The following is a 22,814-nucleotide window of genomic DNA, read 5'->3' on the forward strand; positions in this document are numbered from 1 at the left end:
ATAAGTTATTCGGGATAACTATCCGTCTCTCCTTCTATGTGTCTGGGAAAAAAAATAGATGGGGAGATTTAAACTATAAATACCATATCCATATAATGGATCTACCACACCTCGTGCTGTATGTTATAGAGAAGCCAAAGGGAAACCGAAAACATACAAACACAAAAAAGGCTTTGACTTGTCCGTGATTAAATTTGTGCAGATAAATTCAAAAACGAACTACCATGGCTTTTATTCTGCCCTTGGCAGCATCAATGAAATGCATGTGAGCATGCATGCAGCAAGTTCCAGGCTTTAATCAACAACAATTATCATTATGGAGTAAGAATAAAATAATTAATGTATGTGTGTGAGTGTGTGTGTGTGTTTGTATGTTCGTTATCTAAGCGAGTTTAAATTACACACTCGGAAAATGGGAAGTTATCACACAACTAGCAGCAAAACTGCGAACGGTCGATGACCTTCCACCACGGACTCCATTGATATCGGCGGACATGAGGCGGCAATTACAATAACAACAACAATAACACATTCATACTCCAAGACATAAGGAAAACCCAGACTCAACAATGACCCAAGTTTTTCTCTGAAAACTCGCCAAGAAAAATAAAAGACGAAAGACGTTCGTTCTATGCGAACCAAAACAAATACACACACATTCACACATGTCCACATTCACTCTTTACGATGTACGTATACATATGTACATGGCATGCTATCGCTTCAGGTGAACGTGAACGTGAGTGAGTTTACATCAATTCCAATACTTTTTCGCTTTGGATGTGGTTCATTCCCAAGCCCAATGCCACGGTGTTATTGTATCTTCATAGCGTGCGCTCGTTTCCCCTCTAAATTAGAGACTAATCTCGAATCAATACCAGCTATTTATTTCTCGTTCAAAATTACCAAATCGTTCTGTCGAAAAAAAAACAACGTTGAGGGGCCATATCGAATCATCTCTGGCTTGTTTGTCATACAACAAAACCAAACCTCGGACATAATTGATCACCGGTGGAAGCGCCAACATCCCAACATCATTATCGAACGCTTACTGGCTACCTGATTCGTGCATTTGGTCATTCATTCACGGATCGCAAAATGTACTGCCGTGGGCTACAACATGACCATTGCCAGATTTGCTGAATGAACGTTTTGATTCTTCGTTCGCTGCTAGGGGAAAAGCGTAAGCGTTATTAGTACAATGAAATAGTGATGGTGCAAGCGCACTCCGCTAGATATGTTTGGAATCGGATTTGGCTGTTTGTTTTGGTGTCGCGCTTTAATCGAAGCAGCAGCGGCAGCAATTCAAAGTATGCATGAAAAACAAACTAGTGTTCCTCTTTTGCTTCTGTTTGCGCTGGCAAAGTGAAGCACTGAAATTCAAGGTCATTGCTAAGCGATAAGAGCTTTCAACGACAATGGAAGAGTCAATAATCGTTTTTTTTTTTTTTTCGATAATCGGAAATAAACCAATCTGAAATAATCCGCTCAAATCTACAATGCCAGCAACAGCGCCCATGAGAAATGAAATGTATACTTGGCTAGCTACAGCGATTAAAACGAGTGGAGGATTAAAAAATATATTTATTTAATGGTAAAACAAGTAAAAGACAGAATTGTTAAAGTTACTCGGCAAAAAGTGTTTTACCCCAAAAAGAGAGAGAGAGAGAGAGAGAGAGAAAAAAAAAGGCCGAATTTTAATAACTTCCATCGTTTGGAAAGTAACTCATGTAAAATATGTATTTAAATATCAAAATTCTGGTATTTTGAGGGGTCATTAGGAGCATACAATCAAAATACCGAATATCGACCATAGGCATACGTTGACCTATATAGGAATAGTTCTAATACACTATGCATTAGAATATACAAATACCCAATTTTAAGTAATTGCTACAGAATATGATGAAATACCGAATGTCCTGCATGATTTCTGAAAACTAAATTTGAAACACATCGTTTGAAAATATAGCTGAAATCGTAAGAACATGGTATATCTGTTGGATCCGTTTAATGGAGCTATAGGCTATACGAAAACGTGGACGTGGACGTGTATGAACCATATTCTGCCATGGGGCATAGACAGAACCTATTATGTACAGATTATATCGATTTTTAAACCATTACGTTAGAAATTGAGGCTAAACTCATCAAAACGCCGAATATGGGATGTTACAATTATATGGGGGCCATAGAAAAACGTGGACCTATATACTCAATGTTCTGAAACAATAAGGAGAACCCATTATGAACTCTAAGTATCGAAATGTAAACTATTCATTTGACATGTCGTTTAGCGTGACAGACGGCTGAATCGGTTTGGTGTAAAATTATTATTTCGATGAGTTACAAACGGAATGACAAACTTAATATACCCTGCATGAATGGTGGAGGGCACAACAACATTAACGAACGAAATTAATGAAAAAGAACTAAAAACATCAGGACCATCTTCATCTTCAAAGCTGAACTATAGAAACTCTATCATGTTCCTATTTCTTACTAATCGTTGTAGGAAAATGTTTAAAATTGGTGAACTAAGAAAGATTTGACATCGAAAGTCGTTTTCAGCTGGGGTGTGCCAAAAGTGTGCTAGTGTGCCAAAAACAGGACGAATTTCGAACAAATTTATAGACTCATATCGTCATATCGATGTTTCTGCCAAAATGATGTTATGATGTTTTTTAATATATCTCTTAGCTGACCTATCACGAGGAGTTGGCACGATGCAGAATTGACAAGTTTACATGGTCCTTCTTCAGTATTTAACAGAAAATAATTTTTGTGCAGCTATTCCACTTTCACTCACTGATACCTTCGCTATGTCTGCTATTAACACAACTCAGCTGTGTTAGTGTCCACTTCAATCTAATCAAAAGTCATTTGCTTCTTATTATTGGTCTACTGGGGGCTAATAAAACAGCAAATTCCCTCCGACATAACATTTTAATAACAGCTAATCGTAGAAATTAATCAATCATCCATCGGACTGCCGGACGTTCGACACGAAGTTGTGGGTAAAATCTATAGAACCTAGGCTTATCTTTATGGTAGTGGTTCGGAATAAAATCAGAGAAAGTGTTTCTAACTGTGTTTCTATGATTGCGACCTTCATTGCCTATTATTAGCACTTTTCACGGCACTTTCTTATCTCAGGTGTTTATGTTTTCGGGCATTCAGTGATTTCGAAAGAAAACAACACCTAATTAAGTCTCGGCCCTTTTCGTTCGTTCAAAACGAAGTCTGTAATTTAAACATCTAAATGGAGTGCTCACTCTCTGCCACATCCTAAAATCAAAAGACAAAATTGCGGTTGGCCGTTCCATTGAAGTGATCGATTCCGTTGGCATGACACCAATTCATAATCATGACTCACATAATGCGGAATTAAAATATTGTTTGGCCAAACGTGTTGAGAATAAAAAATATTAAACCCTGCTGCCAGAAATGAAGTCAAGCGAATTGTTTTGTTTTATTCAAAATGACACATCGTGGCCATCCATAGCCGGCTGGGGCTAGAAGAGCTTAAGTAAATAGCTGGTTGCTGAGCACAGCATTTTAATTTTGGCTTTAAACGTTTCAAAATAGAAAGGCGTGGCACTCGGAATGAATCCATAAAAAAAACGCTCGCACAATGCACAGTGGTTCCAATTATTGTCGTCGCTACATTCCCCAAAAAACATTCACTTGTTATGTTCTAGAATGAATTGCGCGCGCATTTTTTATAGTGACATGCTAGTTTTGAATGCTCTCGCCTAAAAATACATAAAAATTTCTAACTGTATTCAGTATAACTGCTTTTTTAAAATATTCTTTTGTGGTTTTGGGCTTTGTGTGATTCTTCAAACGTTTCTTTTTTTGCCAAGATTAAAATTTCATTTACAGTTTAAAATAATAGGTGTGTCTGGTTACTTTTCCTGCAGGAATTATCCAGCAACATCTTTCTGAGAGAGTAAGGTAGTTTTATTCTCTTTTGCAAGGAAAATGCGAAAAGTAAACAGACGGTATTCCTGCAGAAGCTTGCAACTAATCAGCTGATTTGCCAAAACAAACAAATATGTCCCACATTAAAAGAATTAAAAGAAAAGAAGATCACCAATTTCACAAGTTTTATAAATAAAAAGGAAAATAGCAATAAAATAAAAATATAAGCAATAAAAGAGAGATAGGTTTGATGTGTTCCCTGGAATCCATTAAACGTGTTGCTAATGGCGTTTGTATAAAAATGTTGGAAATAGTCTATTATTTTCTTATTACATGCGTTCTTCACATTTTGTAAAATTGTTCTCCAAAAGCAATTAGTCTTGCCAATTCCAAAAAGATATTTTCAAATTGAAATCACAAAAATAAATGAACAAACATTAGAAAACATCTGAAAAAGAAGAAGAAGAGTTGCAAGTGATTGCAAGAAGAATTTTTTTCAGCAAGAATTTGCAAACTCTCACTGAAACAACTGTCAAAATTTCTCTCTCCAACCGCTGTCTTTTGCAGAACTTTTGGGTTAACAGACGACTTCCAGTAACAATTTGTAACAATTGTTACAAATTTTAGGGTAACCAGACACACCTAATATTGTGTAATTATATAAAATACTATAAACATATCATTAAACTACTTCCCTAATCAATCATGATTGTTTTTTTTTTTTTTTTTTTTTTTTTTTTTTTTTTTTTTTTTTTTTTTTTTTTTTTTTTGTCAGGCTATACACTTTGACCGACACTTTACGATGGAAATATGCACATTTTAGCATTTAGCATATAAAAATATATTTCCAAAAAATATATTGTTCGACTGCGGAAATGTGAGAATCGATCTGTACAATTCGGATTATTTTGCGAACCTTCCTATACCCACTGCTGACCACTGTGTGCTGGCTGTGTTGTTGCTTATCACTAGTTCCCTAAGCTAAAAACCTGTCCGAGCACTGAGGTATAAATTCCTGTTTATTAAATATGGTATCGATGTGTTTGTATTTTTAAACACTTAAGCCGTTAATTATTGAATTTGTCTATATTTATTGTCATTGATAAATTCAGCAAAACAGCGTAGAACCGGTTTTGTGCAATATTACCTAAAGAGGAATTGAAATATTGTCATATATCTTTTCTTACCTCCTTGCGAAAAATATACTAGACTCCTAATATAAGTCAAACTAGTTGTCCATGGAAAAAAATGTAAAACGTTCCCCCTCAATACGAATTGTATAACAAATCAAATCTACTCCATACGCTGATGCAGATGTTCCCATAGGTCATTGGAGTGGGCAATATTCTGCACGTGAAACCAGGTTTGGTTTTTCGTCCATTGATCGGCTTAAATCAGACATAAGCATTTACCATCAACGAAGTTGATGACAATTTCCCTTAGCAAAATCCTGAACAGAAAATAATGTTTAAACATTTGTTGTTCATTTATTTCAATCTATAGACTTGTTAACAATTTTAACCCCTACTGACATTTGAAAAAGATGAAATAATTCGTGAAACAAGAAGACAAGTGCAATTTTGATTATTTAACTAACATTTACAATTATGCTCATGTCTGTTGTCAGCTCTGGTTGGTTGGATTTCAATTTCAATGTTTAACAGGTCCAGGTTGTGATCTGAATTGCCATTACAGTACAGAACATCACGAACAGAGCATGTTTATGTTTTTCTTTTTGTGAGTTTAGCGTCAATGATAAAACCTGAAGTGATAATACGAAGTAGATCGTTTTACAATGAACTTTACTCTTGGCCCAGCCCCTAGCTTGTGTCCGATTTCAGAACACATAAATTTGAGTTGAAATTGAAATTATTATTACATTTGCTACATGTCTAATTGTGAATGTTAGATGTTGTTACTCATATCTAGTGCTTGTCTCTTCAACTCGTTACACTTGATTGGAGGCAATGATAAGAGCGCTCAAACAAAAATAAAAAAGATAAAACTTTACAGTGCGACAATCTTCGCTGCGAGTGGGAAGACAATAACCATTTCTAATTGAAACGCTTTACCCTGCAATGCTGGCAGACTAACAGTAGACACTCACACTGCCAACGATCGTGGCATGTCACCGTAACTGGGTCAAAGATCTAATATTGGTTATACAAAAAAACAAGAACACAAAAACAAAAATATCAACAACAAGAAAATGTAAACGAAAATCGAAGAAATTCAACCGAGCTAGGTAAACGAACTCTGCTAACTTGCAGCAATTATGCCAGCAACGAATGACGCAAACGCTTAGACTCACAGTCTAAACGTGGCCCAACACGCAGAACATATTCAGTGCTCACAGGAAGTTACGAGTTAGGCAGTCGTCTAAAATCGACCACCAACAACTTAACTACTTAAGCATCTCACATACTTCGTTCTCCCAATTTGGCAAGTCATTAGCAAGAGCTTTCAGCCGTATGGCTTTGGCAATAATGGGCACGGGTTTATGGCTTCTTAGTGAAGGAAGTTGTTTATGACTGCCCAACCGATCCATCGACGGCAAGACATGGTCGTGGTAACAAATCGAATTTGAGAAAAATAAAAATGAGTTGGAACGTGAAAGTTTTCGGCAACACCAATGTGTGACCGACGACACATGTTCGGAATGTTTAAATGCGAATGGGGAATTAGAAATTACCTTGTGGACCTTTCAGACATTCCAGCTCGATCGTGTAATCCCAACAATCTATGCTGCTGAATTTGGAAAGTGACGGCAAGCAAGCGCTGCCAAAGTAATGGTGGCTGACGTTTGGCTGGATGGACGGCGCATGATGAACACTGGCCTGGCCATTCGGTAGCTCCCAAGGTCGACGTAACACATTATCGTCTTGATCGCAACTAATTGGCGTCCGGTCTTCCTCGTTAATGACTCCAAAGACATCCGCAACACCATCATCCTGGCTGACATTGTTTGGGCAGGTTGGGGACTGTAAATTTGCATTGTGAGGTTGCTGGTGGTCGGTGTTGGTGCCGGTGGGCAGCGAAGGAGAAGCGCGATCGTTCACTTTCGCTGTAACCGCCACATTGGGTGTGCTGGTGCTGGACGCCGACTGGCTCTGTCTGCGATCGCCACCATTGGCGCTGTTCTTATGTGAATGTCCATTTGCAGTGCTGCGTCCAATGATGTCATTTGTGCCATGAACGGCAATCGTGCTCTTCGCCAAGTAAGCCAGCGAACAGAATGGCTTATTAGGCTTTGCATTGCGCGATCCGTTCGAGTCTTTGTTGCTCAAGTCACCACTCATGCTTCTTCAATCTGGGTTTCACGTACAGAAGATAATTCGAAAAAATTCACACTGGCCAAAATTGCATTATAGCCTAAATTCCACTTTGCTTCGAATCCAGTTGGTGTGGACAAGGCATTTGCTTTCATCGACACAACAACAACAATAATAAATAGTTTTTTAGGCAGCGGCCAAGAATTTTCTGCACTATTTTCTACGGGTTTGCTTTTTGGCACTCTACGTGTGTGTGCGTGAAAAGTTTTGCAAACACGAACGAAATCAAGCGCGAGCAATAGACGACCTGTACTACAATGCAACCAGGTTGCAACGGCAGCTGCGACCAGCAACCAACAACTCTACCTCTCTCTGGCTGCAGAACCTGAATTTAACAATTTTCTTGGAGTCAATGCACTGGATTTGCCTTGAAAAACGAGAGAACTACACCGACTACGGCCGACAATGGCTTGCAATAGACACTCCAAGTCAGCCACTAGACAGCATCAATAGCGAGCCGATTGCGTTTGCATCAACTATGAATGTGGACTATCATCAATCGCTGCGGTGGTATCCCCGGTTGCCGTTCCAGCATGCAACTGCTGCGCGGAGTAGATTCGAAAGAAGCACAAACAGATTAAGAACTGGTCTTTCCACCTTCTCCTTCCGTTCCCGTTGATTAATGGGAAGAATGAAAATTTGATGTTTTTTCTCTTCTCTTCTTGTAAAGACACAAAATATCTCAAGATGCTGCGCAAGTGCTTTGGAATGCTAAAAAACAGTTGTGGGCTCCCGGTTTTGTGTGCTATTAAATGTTTTTTTTTTTTTTTTTTTTTGTTTTTCACATACAGAACACAACAGCGCACACAGATACGAACGTTTGCACACACACACACACATACAGTCACACGCGCTGAGAGTCACACTTGCTCCTCTGTTTGGGAACCGCCAATTAAGCGCAAACACAAAAAATCACAAACGTAGAACAACACGATTCGCTCGAAACTAAGCCCTCACACGGCAATGAACAACAGATACGTTGCGTTCAGTGTCACATCCAAACAACGACTGGCTAGCATACCCCATGGTCAGCATGATCAATGGGGAGCTGTTGTCTGCATTGACGAGACGACTGGCTGTTGGATCTAACGATTGCCACGTTTGAACGTTTGCCAACGAGCGAGCAAAACAACAACTCCAAGCCAAAGCAACTCCACACCGTAACCGAGTTGAGAGTAAATTTAACTGGCATAGTCAGCCAGCGATGCCAGATGTAAAATTGTAAGAGATTGTTTCTTTGAAAAGGTTTCCTTGAGGATCGGTCGGAATTTGAAATGCCAAATATCCAAAAAAAACTGAAAGTGGCCTTTTAAAGAAATTTGATTTTAGAGGTAACTCTTCCATTTGAAGTGAAATTTCTTTAAAAGCTTTTTCACACACTTTTTACGATTTTTAAAATCTCTAGTCTACTAGAATATTTTCAGCAATGTAATACGTTTTAGTTGCATGTAGCCAATAACTATATAGAAATAAATAATATATAAATAAAATTGAATTGAAATACAGACAGATCCATCAAAAATTCGATCTAATTGGAATCCATTTCCTCCATTCTGAGTAAATGAAGGTTTTAAATAGAACACCACAGGTGTATGATTCAATTCGTTGCAAATTAAACCATATTATGGGTATCGAAGTATGAACTATATTTCAAGGGACAGTTTTATGACCCCACGCAATTTCGCAATTTCTATTTATGCAATTTCTATTTATTGGAAAATGTAATTTCTGTTTATAAATGTTTTCGTCTCAAAAACTTTTTTTTACTAAATGTTAATTGGCCAAATAGTTATTTTGCACAGATTTGCAGTGTTTGGTAACTATTTGCCGTTGACGTCAAACAGAAAAAGTCTGGCATCGACATTACATCGGTGAGTATCCAAGTAACACCATTGAGTGTTCTCTTTTTCTGGGAGAACAGCTCACATCGACGCTCGCCTTTAATCTCATTTCGTCGTGTTATCGATGTACATATACACCTGTGTTCAGATGGAATACACCGGCCGTGTGTATGTATCCACAAAAGGTTTGATTTTTCAGAAATGTTGTACGGGCATATCTGCAGAGAGTGAATTCGGCTCGTTGCAGTTGCAATGCATGGTGTGTCCGTATGTTCGAACATTTGCATTCCGGTTGTACTGCTGTGTTTGTAACAACAACTTTAATAGCGCTCCAAAATAAGGCAATTCCCTCACTGAGGACCCAATGGAGGGGGGCTTGACGTTACAGGCATTGCAACTTTTATTGCCACTTGGAGAATTCCAAACCACAACTATAGGTGAATTTGGATGGGTAACCACATTATTGGTGTTTGCCTTTTTTTTTCTAACTGACATCAAAGCCTCTTTTTATACCTCTTTACGGTATTTACGGAAATGTTGCTCACTGAAAATCTGTGGGAAGTCAAATATTGAACACTGTCTGATAAATTGTGGTCTGTCGCATTTGATGTACTAACGAAAATTATCCTTAAACAATAGGAAACCATTCGATTTTATCGGAAGCAGATCCATGTGTTATGTCATTGTAAAGTCATTAAGATATTCGTAATTTAAACAAAAAACGTAGCCCCATTTCACATTTCCGTGATAGCGCAGATATCATTCGAAAGTTGATTCGGAAACCCCAATTCTTGAACGAAGTATATTTTTTCCATCTAAGACCAACAGATCTATCGACAATCCTATTCAAATCAATTTATGCGTTGATATGCAGGTCCGTCAGTTTATTTGCCCTTAAAAAAGATTCCGATCAGTTGTCAAATTGATGTATTGACAAGATAAAACCTGCAATGATTAATTGAATATAGTTTTATTTAAAAAAATATTTCAGATAAGGAATCTCTTGGTATAGATCATATGTAGGTATATCCACTGTAAAAAATAATTTCTGTCGGAAATATTCAAAATTAGACGCCACATGTAGTTTTCATTTATTTATTTAATTTTTTGTTTGTTCTTTCCAAAATTGGATCCCACGGTTTAATGATTCACTTAAATGGCAATGCAATTTTTTCAAATCATTGATTTCGAAAATATTTGTTTAATGAAATTAAATGTGATATTTGTGAAGTCCAGCCGAGGAAGTACTTCGTTCATATGTGACATTGAAAGGTCGTTATTTATCGCAAATTTTGAATCGCTTTACATCATTACGAGTAAATAACAACTTCATTTAAACAAAACTGTCAATATTTGGCTAGGAGACTCTCACCACTTTGTCCCTGAAACGATCACTTTGAAAGATCTGCCTCTCCCACAAAGTACGGGAACAAAATACTACCAAAAACAACAACATATAGGATAAATGGAAGCTGGGAACCATGCAAGCATTTCATGTAAAACGTACTAAATCCGCACTTAAACAATTAACACTTAAAAACAATTGTAAAACTCCAACAAAATACTACTATAATGCAGGTCATTGAACACAACATGGATTTTAGATTTTGGCACTGAAGGCGTTCCTATTATTGAATGAAACTAACTAAACGAATTAAACAATAGGGTGCTGCATCGGAATCCTCACCAATTCCTCAATACTCTGTCCAATAACATTATCTGGTAAAAATTGCATATCAGTTGAACAAGAGCCCCCATATAACCACGAATGTTGGTTCTCGAATCAAATGGAGCAATTTGGAAGGCGTGCATTTGCCTCACTTATTGGAATGTTCAGGTTCAGCTTTATATGTTAATCGACTATTACTATAGCCTAGTACCGACATGGTACGGAAACTATTTATACCTCAAGGACACATTCTTATTTCAATTGCTTCTATAAAGTTTCCAAAGCTATGCTTAAATTAAACATTCTGATAAGTTTAGAGAATAGAAGTTGCACTTTGTCGAAAGTGATTTGTTGTTCGCACACGCATTTTTTGTAAGAGTTCAAAATATTAACTTTTCATTTCTTATATTTGGTTACCACCGTATCTGACGCCTACGTGAGAAAATGCAGATTATATGGGAGTTCGTGGTCAAGTGATAAGTCTGAATAAAATACTTTCAGTTTGATTAGCTTTTTCAATGGAACTTGCTTCAACGTTTAATTTACACTTAGCACAGCAGCTTATGCTTCGGCAATGGTATAATCCTATCTTTCCATTTTTCGAATTTTCACACTTGAAGAAGAAGGGAAATCTTTGCCATCTTTTTACTCTTCGAAGTATGTTTGAATTTTTTGGTTTCATTTCGAAATATCTAAAGAGAGACAAACGCTATTTCAAAATAGAATCAGAATTTGGATCCGGAATTTTTTCGGAATTGTTTGTACTTTTGACTTGACATATTTTCAAAGGTTTATGTTCCTCCGACCGATCTTATGCCGATCTTATGTATGTTCCAATAATTTATATTTGTTTGACCATAGAGTAGTGCCAACAAACAACCATGATACGCTTTGTGTTTCTACAATGTGCCATGTCGAGCACCTTGTGCTGTGTAAATGATATGTCCGTTTTTTTTCTCATATCTATACAGTTACGTTGGGACATCCCATTCTACTGACGAAACCTTAGCGTCGTATTCTTCTGCACAATCACTGACGACAATGATTTGAAATCCGATAGCCAAAAAGCGCTGAACCATGGCAGACTTATTTCTGAATGGATTTTAGTCGCTTAACGGTATGGAGATGCAATTGCATCAGAGACGCGCTAGCAAGTGACTTCAAAGCTATATTCAAAATTTACAAATTAGCATAAAATTATAATTAAAAATCTGTCAAAATAGCTCTCATTGCCATGAAATAAAAATGAAAAAAAAAAAAAAGTATATGCAAATTTGCGTATTTATCCGCCCTTGTTCGGCTGTATGTCAGAGTGTGCCGGTATGCAGTATAAAAAAGTCATTGCACATGCATTCATGTTTTTATGAGGGGCATAACTTTTTGCAATCCCCGCAAATATCCCAAAGTGATTTGCTTACCCGTGTGCGAAATGAAAAACGCATTTGACAATGTGGCCACAGTCACTATTTCTCCACAAAGAACGGGTCTGTATTTCAAAAAAAAAAAAAAAAACAAAAAACTCATGTTTTCATCTAGGGTAAGTGATGTTCCATAAAAATGTTTGAGAACAGAAATACGTTAAAAAACGTATGTTCTATTCCGTCATTACATTCGTTTATTACTTCTAAAATAGTTTTATTCACTGATGTTATTAAATTTCCAGCAAAATCTTAGAATGGCTGAATGAAATGAAATTTGTGATCAAAACTAAAAAGTGGGAATGTATTCTACGAACATTTGGCAAGAGTGAGGCGTAGCTTCCAATATATTCATTATATGCGTAAAGATCTATGTCGACTTAGCCATGTCCGTCTGTTGAAATCACTATTTAAGTTGGAGTTTTGAACAGGCATTTTTATACCTATAAAGTTTGGTATTGAACGTATCCCAAATCTGGCCACATTTATTATATGTATAGATTAATTCCTTCCAAAATCTATTCAATATTTTCGAGATTTTGAGGATGGCCCAGTTAAGTTTTCCCCTAGTCGAACTTCACTTTTTTGCTTCTGCGTTTTTTTCTCAATACCACCCTGTTATAGCATGCTCTTGTCTTCGTGGTAACGCACAGTGGAACAACAGATTAAGTGGTGCAACTAATTTTACGATTCAATTTAATTATATGATTGAGACGGCGACGAGGACTAGTTTCTTTAGTTCATACAAATATGAGAAAATATTTTTGTACTATTTATAATCTATGTGCGCCACTGTATATACACTTCTATATACAGTTGTGAAATTAATAATAGCACCACAATGGAATTTCTTGTATCATACCCCCTAAAATTGTGGTATTTGTCGGAGGCTCCACAGGTTGCATACTTATTCTTGATCAGAATTAAATCAGGTTGTACGATATTCGCCTGTCTATCTGATTGATCTCAAAACATTTTTTGATCTCAAAATTTTTTTGAAATTCAATTCAATTAATTGTATTATAGCTTCGATGATTCCTGTTGAAAATTTTGTTCATAGCTCCGCCATTGCGTTTTGAAGATACCTGCCACCATTTCTCATTTGTATTGATACGTACGAGTGTGTAAATATTGGTATTAGTCCAAAAATTGTTACATCTGTTACATATATATGAGTACCACCCGATTTGCGGCATACTAGAACATTTTGCCGCAATTTCCAGCTAAAAATTTAAATATCGCCGAGAAAATTACAGAGAATGATATGCGGCATGTTTGCGTCTTTCTGTAGGATAGCATACCTACTGGAAAACAAGGGACATGTTTCTGTCCCTTCCATCATGAATCGCTGTAAAACGAATAACGATGTGCTATTATTTTTCGCATTTGTGTATGTATTTATAATTTACTGTTTAAAGTTGGATAACTTCAACTGTCTTCTTACCTACCCCCGTCGAAGCAAGAGTATCAGAGTATTTCAACGCCCCCATAACGCCGACTAACCGTAACATATACATATATACGTAGTTGTTTCAATCTTTTGTTTATGTTTGTGATACCCGAACCACAACAATGCCACTAAAAGACATCACAGGTACCTCTGAATTTATTCGCGTATCAAGGGGGAGGGCGGTTGCCTAGCGACTGAATACCTTTCTAAACTTGTAACGGCATTGGTGGGGCATTATGCAAAACTACAAACAAAGAGACCAGACATGTATCTGGCGCTGGCAGCACCCGCGTTGCCCACCGAAATAACACTCCAGTCTTTTTGTACAGAGTAGCAGGTCGACATTCCAGCGAGAAACTAGATTTGAATTGCTATGACTTGTTTAAGCCAGCAACCACACACAAACACTCTCCTATCCCCAACCACAGATGTGTTCGACAATTCTGGTTAAGCGCGTTAACGCCTTTGACAAATTTGCATTTCTGCAAAGCCAAAGTTGGGCCCTTTCTTTTCTTCCAACATTTAATTGACCGGAAGTTTTAAGTACTTTTTGATGTTCCTTTTCATTTGGAAAAGCCAAGCCCCCATTGGCCACCATCACTCATATTCTGTGCATGCAGCATCGGAAGACACCCGACTCGAGAGTGATGAGCTGTTCTCACACAGAAACAAACTCTAAAATGGACTTTTTGCCATTACAAATCGGCGACCATATGCCTGCAATAAGATCACACAGCCGATTCAAAAGCAAAAGCAAAACCAGAACCCATACACCATCCATTCGGAATCGAACCAGCAGGGCAACATGCAACCAGTTCCAATGAAACAATTGCAAAGCATCCAATGCAACATCTGTAACGCGAGTGGTTGTCGGAGGCGAGCTGAGCTGAGCGGAGCGAAGAGACGAGCCGAGACGAGAAGAATTAGTAAACAATTACTGGTAATTCGTATTTGTTTTTATTAAATTACAAAAACATTATATAAGCCAAGTTGCATTTAACCTAATCCGTTTACATATGCTTATACACATGCGTGTATGTACGGATGATCTTGTCGTCCAGCATTCGTGCACTCAGCGAAATCATATTACTCATGTTGCTATCCTATTTGCGTCTCGGTTCGCTCGTATTTGGTATTTCGATTGCTTTATTTGCCAAAGTCCTATAGATTTCTGCAAGTCAGGACTTCTAATACACATTGCAAGAATATTCGCTTTGCAAATAATGTTCTATATCGGTTCACGCTTAAAATCTTTAAATACCCTAGCCACATTTTCTAACCCAAACGGATTCAAGCAAAACATTTTTATACCCTCCACCATACAATGGAGGGTATATATAATTTGTCATTCCATTTGCAACAGCTCGAAAAATTCGTCGGAGACACCAAAAGTGTATATATTCTTGAGCAGCAAAAATTTTAAGTCGATTGAATGTCTGCCTGTCTTCATAATAGGTCTGTTCTCTCCTTAAAAAAGGTTCGATTCAGGTCAAGTGGTACCCATTGAGCGGTACTTCCCGATTTACGATATTTTGCAGGTTTCTTCCACAGTATCCAACCAAATTAGATGATAATATGGGTTTGGCTATTTTAGTTCTTTTTTTTAATTTTAATTAAAACGGTTTGATTTTCTAAGTTAACATATTCTTGTGGAGGAGGGTATAAAAAATTTGTGCCGGCCGAACTTGAAACCATTTTTAATTGTTTAGTGTTGCTACTGTTCTTGTCATGATGTTCGCATGAGACCAAAATGCCAAATTTTATAGATTTTAACACAAACTGTTTGGATTCTTGAAGAAAAGAAATGTCAAACAAAAATCAAATTAAGGGAAATATTTATCATTTCATATTTTCATGGAACAAGCCATCCAGCCATGGTTAGTTTTTTTCTTGTATTGACAATTATTGCTCTTTTTCCGAACCTGCAAGAATCTACTCGTTTTGCAAGTTTTTTCGATGTCATAAAGGGAGAATCGGCTATTGTAGTAAAAAACTTGTATATTCTTGCAGTTCTGGACCAGACCATATGACTATCTCAAAATCAAATTCACCTTTTTCGGCATGTACTTCTTTGATGTATATTTGCGTCACAATCTTCTATTGACATACTATTGTGAATTGTTGTGTTTTAAGTATTTTATTAAGTTCAAATCCAAAATTTTTATACGAAGTATTTATTCAATGCCAGTGAAGAACCCATCTCATTTGGACGATGCCTTAAAATCGATTAATTATTGTCAGTGTAGTCTGTCTTATAACAACAAAAATTATATCACTTTAATGCAGTGTATACTCGTACATACATATGTATGCATGTTGGCATGTACATGTGGTTGTGTTCGGCTGTCACTTGCATTATAAATTGAAACAAGAGACAGCGATATTTTGTTTTGGTTGCACTTGTTTTGCAGTTGCAACTACGGAGAACAATGCGACAGACGTACGAAAGTATCACTTGTTTGGTTGTAGGTTGCTTGAACAAATTGCTGGAAGTACGGCCACCTTTCACCGTTTATTAGTCCACAACTGGAAAAAGCTCCTGCCCACCATTGGTGGACGCCCGCCGGTATCCAAGTGTATTGATTTCTGTTTCGTGCCCAAATATGAACTTGTGACATTTAAATGTGGCATTAACACTGGCAATAAAAAGTTTTGTCACCTTGAGCACTTTCATAAAACAATATATTTTCAATTACTTGATTAATTTAATTCCAAAAATGTACATTTTTAAATTGAAAATGGAGAGAAAATTATTTCAATTATTTTTCTATCCAGCTTACGATCTCGTCCCTTGGGTAAAAAAAGTTTTTTTTTGTGATAGGAGTTATTTTTAAAATAACTCCTGGGGAGATTATCCCAGAAAAAAAAAACAAGGGAACTGATGAGGATTTGTGGCTCTTTCCGAAACCAAGGTATTCCCTGCCTTACCCACCTGGTATCGTTCTCCACTAATAAACAAACGTTGTTTTTATGAAACCAACATTTTGACAAATTTAATGCCTTCATATCATTTCTCAGTCAGCTGCAGCTACAAATCTTGCAACACTTCATGTAATCGCTAGAGAACAGAGCATTTATTTCAAAAGTAAAAATGAATTCGCAAAATGTAATATTGAATTTGACAGTAATATTGCTAAAGGAGCAAAGCATCTACCTTGTAATAATTATACCACAGGTGAGCATTTCATTTGATGCTATTGTTAGAATTAGCCGTCAGTTGTTCCCGTCAACAATTTTATGTTCGTCAATACAAAATACTCATACAGAAAAGCGTTTCGATGGGAATCTATAACGGATACTGTAGAATTCGATCATAATGAAAGATGAACAATGAAATCGTTGTAAATAAGAAATTATCTATTTTCGCATGATCTATTTTTAATCCTCAATATTAACAGCATGAAAACAGCATTTCTTTTGGTTGAATTTCATGTGTTTCGTAAATTAAAACTTAATCACCTCCCCAGCGATTGGCGTGAGTGCCATTCTAGCAATTATGCATGGGACAGAAAAAAGTCCAAACATTAACCCAATCTCCAATGCACCACTTATACCATCAACGGTATAACGTGTCAGCAGAACGGCGATATAATTCGATATTCTTTGTGTTAATGGCGTGTTTTTAGTGACAACATACGAATTGTCGTGGTAGGCGATATGTACTTTTTTATGTCGTATCAATTTAAAAGTTTGGAATTGCAATTGGAAATTTTTTTCGAATTTTGAATTTTCAAAATTTTTAAATGCGCCACGAACTTGCAACAACTTTAAAAACAGATGTTTGAACTTTAAGACAAAACTCTAAAACAAGAATGAAGAATTTGGTTTGATTTGATTTACGAAGCTTCCTGGACAGCCAAAGTAGTTGAGGGCTAGAGAGACGCTTGTACATATATACACTTTGATAGAATGCGTGGGCATAAATGCGGCTTTTGCAACAATATTCTCTCACGCCTTTCGTTCCCATAACAATTGGTTCTGGCTAGTGTTTTTTTTTTTTCGTGCTTCAAACATCTGTAACTCTAAATGCCGTGGAATGTGGTTTTTCAAACTAAAACAATTATCGCTTAACGGTTCGATGGCTTTGATTTGAATTTGTCAATTATTGGTGCATACAGATTATTAAAATACGGACGACGATCGATAACGTCAAATTTTAATTTCCTCATTATAATTTCGGCGATTTACGAGATTTGTCGGTAAGTTAGCGACGAAAATAATGTGGTCCCTAAGGCCTACTAATAGAAACAATATATTATTTCCCTTTTCCATTAACATATTTTTGTCGGTTCATTAACATATTTTGTCGGTTTCGAGTACAGAGCTAGAGAAGACTGTTCGATAGATCTCGATGTAAATGTTACTCGTTCGCGTGAAACAAGCGTTAACAACTTCCTCATGTAGAACATATGGTCCACTGTGCAACATATATCTGACATTTGTAATAAATTCCGAACATCTGAACAATATAAAATCTTCGAAATGATGCCATTAAAAAAAAAAAAATGATGCTATTATTATACGCTATTATTTATGTGAAGAAAAACAAAACGCTGTAAGTTAGATAGATCTACTTTGATAACGACATTCTTATTTAAACATAGCTCGAACTTACCGTCCAACATATACTGCGAAAGATCCTCTTCGGGTTTCTGTTGTGGTTCCTCGGCAAAAACTTCCATGTTTACAAAAATGTGCAGATTTTATTGTTTACGTAGCTTGTTTACGTTAATAGGACGGTGGTCAACACACTTGTTGAATTAATTACTTGTCGTTGTTTTTAGCGTGTGTATGTGTGTATGTTGTTATTAACCGGTGCCTTTGGCAAACAAAAACGTTTTTTTAACTTTTCACTCTAATAACAATTTTTTATCTGCATCACCCGCACAGTCCTATGGGATTATCGTACTTTTCCGGTACAGTGGTCAAAAAAGGTCAACATTTGATTATTAGTGGGGGCGCACAAAATTGAAATCCAACAGCAAATGCCATCAACTGAATAATGGTCAAAGCAACTCAATTCTTTGAATTTCGTCCACACTCAGTCATATCGGGGAGGGAGAGGTGGAATATGCCAGCGAATTTCAATTACGTTCAATGCTCGTATTTCATCGCACGGATTTCACGGTTAGCAAGTGGTTTGCTTTGATTATTTCTTTGGTTTACTGAGTATTGCCAATTCGGGTGTTCGTATTGTTGCTGTTGTTGCTGTATGTCTTTCTTTGCTTTGAAATTGTCTGGTTCTTCGTCAAATGGCCGGCCAATGCGGTCAATAATCGACAAGTCAGTTAGTCAATTGTTGTGTTGTTATTGTTGGTGTCTCTTTTGTAGTTTTGTTTTGCATTTACGGAAGGTTTTTTCTTCTTCTTTTTTTGCTTTTGAGTTTTTTCTTTTCTTCTTCAACACTTGTCGTTGGTCACCTTGAGCACCTTAGGAGATAGACAGACAGACACACATAAGAATAACGACAAAAAAACACATAGAGAACACACGCACACACCCGCATTCACATTTCGAACGCGTTGAAAACGGTGGAGTATGAATTTACAAAACGAAACGGAATTTATGCAAATATTTACTCGATCACCCCGAAAAGAAACCGAAGAATGAAGAAAATCAAACAAAAATATTCCATAGAAGAAAAATAATATCAAAAGAGAGACCAAATGAAAATATGCAAAAAAAAAACAAGGTGTCTATAAAAAAATATGGAAATAGAAAAGCGTCAACAACAAATCGGGATGACTTCATGGCTTACCAACATTTCGAATGTGTCACGCTCATCAATCAATAATAAAGTGCCCAGCTAGAGTTTACAAATGCCAAGCACGACTTGATATTGGGTTGGTTGAGAAATGCATATGAGCGATGAATGTTTATGCGTTTGAAAAAATACACATATATATCCAAATTTTCCTGGACTTGCTTGCGGGTTCGACAGAGTTCATCTAGACCTAAATGAGTGCATACGAATATATCATTTGTCCTGGGACCGTTGTCTTTTATCGCATTACGGAATATATATTCGATACACCCTAATGTGCTTAGCACACCCATGTTATTCGTACTGTCGTATGTATGACAACGTACAAACATATTTACATGCGCGCAGACCTTGTGCCTTGAATAATTCTTGGACGCATTATTTTCGTTAAACATTTCTTAACTTGGCACAATGTCCAATGACTCCAATGACAGTTACTTAAACGCAAAACTGCTGACAATGGCAAATCTAGACTCGAAGAACTCGTTGAGAATGCGACATGGTGGTGCATTTTGAAATGAAACTAACTGGATGCATGCGTCGAAAGAAATTCCTAAACACCGGCAACAAAATGCCAAGGAATAAATATGCGCGGTGTAAGGTTGGAATGCCATTTGTAAAACTGAATACAAAGAATGAATCGCCAAGCATTCCAAGTTTTCAGCCAAAATACATCCTTAATACCTTTTTTATTTGAGACAAGCCATAGGGGAGAAAACTGTATTATTATGTCCATATATTATTATAACATGGTTCTATACAATTGTGTAGAACATTGTTCTATACAATTTCAAATTTCACCAGTTATTGTGGATGTACAAAGAATATCAGTCCTTGAAAATAAACTTTAATAAAAAGTCCAGGATTTTAAGTTATGTCTTTTCACAAGTTTCTGCCAGGAAGTCTTTAACAATGTTCATATAGAGTCTATAATTTTCCTAAGATATTTTCGGTTAAAAAATAATAGATCCGCGATGAAGTCCTGGACCAAGTTTGGACGACATCAATTACTCACTTCAAACTTTGCAAGAGCTATTGTCTTAATCTTAAATCTTTAAAATCTTAATATTAAAATCTTAATATTTTATGGGGAAATAACAAGAATTAGAGGGTCTATGGTGTTTCCTTTGACACTTGTCCTATATCTGATGTAAACATTACGATATGTCAAAATTGATCTATTTCCTTCAAGAACTTTTTTTAAATTTTTTAAAAAAATTTAATTTTTTGAGGAGTAACGCCCAGAAGTTAAACGTTCTATGTTTGGTATCAAGTTTGGATCGAATAGGATGTTTCCTTTGAGAGACGTACAAATAGAATGACTATACAAGAGATACAAAAAATATTACCTCATCAAATGAATGAAGTTTTTACCTTCAACTTGTGGTATGCAGGGGGTTTATCTATTACTTCGAAACCACCACCACTAATATTGTATACATTTGTATTGTCACAAGTTCCAAAACTGTGGTAGTTGTGGTCCCCCTTCCCCCTCCCTTCACAGTGGTTGGAATCACTCAATATTGTTTATTCCCATAATAGAGAGCCATAGTCCCATGCCAACATAGACCCCATTGCCCGGCTTATGGTATTTTTATGGTTTGATCCATATTATCTTACCTACTTACACAGAACCTCTTCTTGACGGCGACTTGAGATCACAATAAAAAAGTGAAATGTTTAATTATTAATTAATTAATCCACCCAATAGCTGCATATCCCAACATTTCTGTCAATTCATTTCACACCGTTTACTATCAGTTAATATGTTTTTTTTTTTTAATTTATAAACAAAATTTGCTGTGACAAAATTGTAATAAATTCTAATCGTAATAGAAAGACAATTGCCGTGTTCCAGAGCCTGCAAGATTCCACTAGTTTTGCCATTTTTTCCGATATTATGATGGGAAAATCGGTTATCGTTGTAAAAACTTTTACATTCTTGCAGTTCTGGAACAGACCAAATTTGAATCGGCACAGCGTCTGTAGTCCGTCTATGAAAGACAGCAAATGTTGTATTTTTAATCTGATATCTGAGCACGGTGCACTTGATGAAGGCTTCAACTTCAACAACATGCCGACAGGGGGCACGTTTAATACTTGATCATCCCAAGTGGATAATAAAAGTAAAGACAATTAATAAAAAAACGTAGTTCTGGATGAATTTTTCTTTTCAACTCTCGTATTCAATGGATGGTGTTGTTTGTTAATACTTCCGTAGTTGTGCGAGGTGGTAGTGAATCAAGTAAACGTTGAAAGCCAAACAAAACCAGATTATCTAACCTCTTCTTTTCAACATATATAGCTGCTCTCAAAATAATTCTCTAATATAAGAAGTGACAAAGAACGGCAAACTATAGCCTCAAACGAGATCTTAGGTCGCTAAGTAATTATTTTGTTGACATTTTGGAAATATGTGCCAATTCGAATTGTCTATAACAGTTATATAATCTACCAGTAGATTTTGGGGAGGCCAAATGCTTTTACTTGCATATGATTGTTTCCAGGAACTATGCACCAGACAGGTGCATACGAAGGTAGATATTTCATTGAATATTGATTATTTTCTCAATCACTGCGCTGTTCCCAATAGTTTCAATTTTTTGGGTGATTCTTCACAACAAATGAATCACGCGCAGAAAAAGATGAGACCGCAGAAGTAGAATCATAATCCGCTTATTGATTTATTAAGAAAACAATCGTGACGAGCAAGGCAAAAAACGGAGAGAAAGAGAGAGAAACAAAGAAGCAAAGAAACACTAACCTTGAACAGTATTTAGAGTAGTGGTGTAAAGTAGGAATTAAATATGGGCCAAGCTAAGAAGAACGGTTGAAGTGGATGTCTTACAAAAACAGATTTTAAATAATTTTCTATTTTTTTCTTTTTCAAAATTAAGGAATGGTGGGTCCGTATTTATTGTCACTAACTGCAGAAGATAGAAGTGCAATGACTTTGATTGGCCCTAACCCAAATAGCTGCAAAACAGGAAGGCCGCCACTTGAAAAGCGGACCAGCAGGCAAGCACGTTTTTGTTTTTTGTTTCCAGAAATTGTCTTAATTTTAAGTTTTTTGTCTTTATTTGTTGTGTTTTGTTGACAATAGATTTGTAATTAACTGATTATTGCTGCGCGTTTCACTGAATTACAAATATAATAACATAATTATCACAACAACAACAAACAGATATTTTTTTTTGGCGAATTTTGATTTACTTGATTTTCTTCAGATATTATTTTTTAAGTATTTGGTGACAATTCGACGAGTCGAATCGAATCGGCGCAACACACGCACAAATATAGCCTGCAATCAGCTTGCCGACCGGACAATAAACAGCAAAAAACTAAAGCAGTGTACTGCGAAGAGGGAACTTTGGCACCTCGATCTTTACGTCTAGAATTCCACTTTCCGATGTTTT

The 22,814-nt window shown here is 36.5% G+C and overlaps 1 protein-coding gene across 6 annotated transcripts in view; it reads right to left on the bottom strand.

The window, feature by feature from the left end:
• The window catches only part of LOC109612756 (uncharacterized), a 51,871-nt gene that overhangs the window by 20,905 nt on the left and 8,152 nt on the right, over nucleotides 1-22,814 (bottom strand). For 2 of the 6 annotated variants that reach the window (XM_059121558.1, XM_059121557.1), the window contains exon 2: nucleotides 18,250-19,063. The exons of 2 other annotated variants lie outside the window; for them this stretch is intronic. In XM_059121558.1, coding sequence (XP_058977541.1) covers nucleotides 18,250-18,316 — 67 coding nt within the window. In that variant the 5' untranslated portion in view covers nucleotides 18,317-19,063. Of the gene's footprint in view, nucleotides 1-6,616; nucleotides 8,275-18,249; nucleotides 19,064-22,611; nucleotides 22,757-22,814 lie in introns of those variants that run through there. 2 more of the 6 variants (XM_059121556.1, XM_059121552.1) reach the window with 2 other exon arrangements.

The sequence above is a fragment of the Musca domestica genome, unplaced genomic scaffold, assembly GCF_030504385.1.
Source record: "Musca domestica strain aabys unplaced genomic scaffold, Musca_domestica.polishedcontigs.V.1.1 2, whole genome shotgun sequence".
Taxonomy (NCBI): Eukaryota; Metazoa; Arthropoda; class Insecta; order Diptera; family Muscidae; genus Musca; species Musca domestica.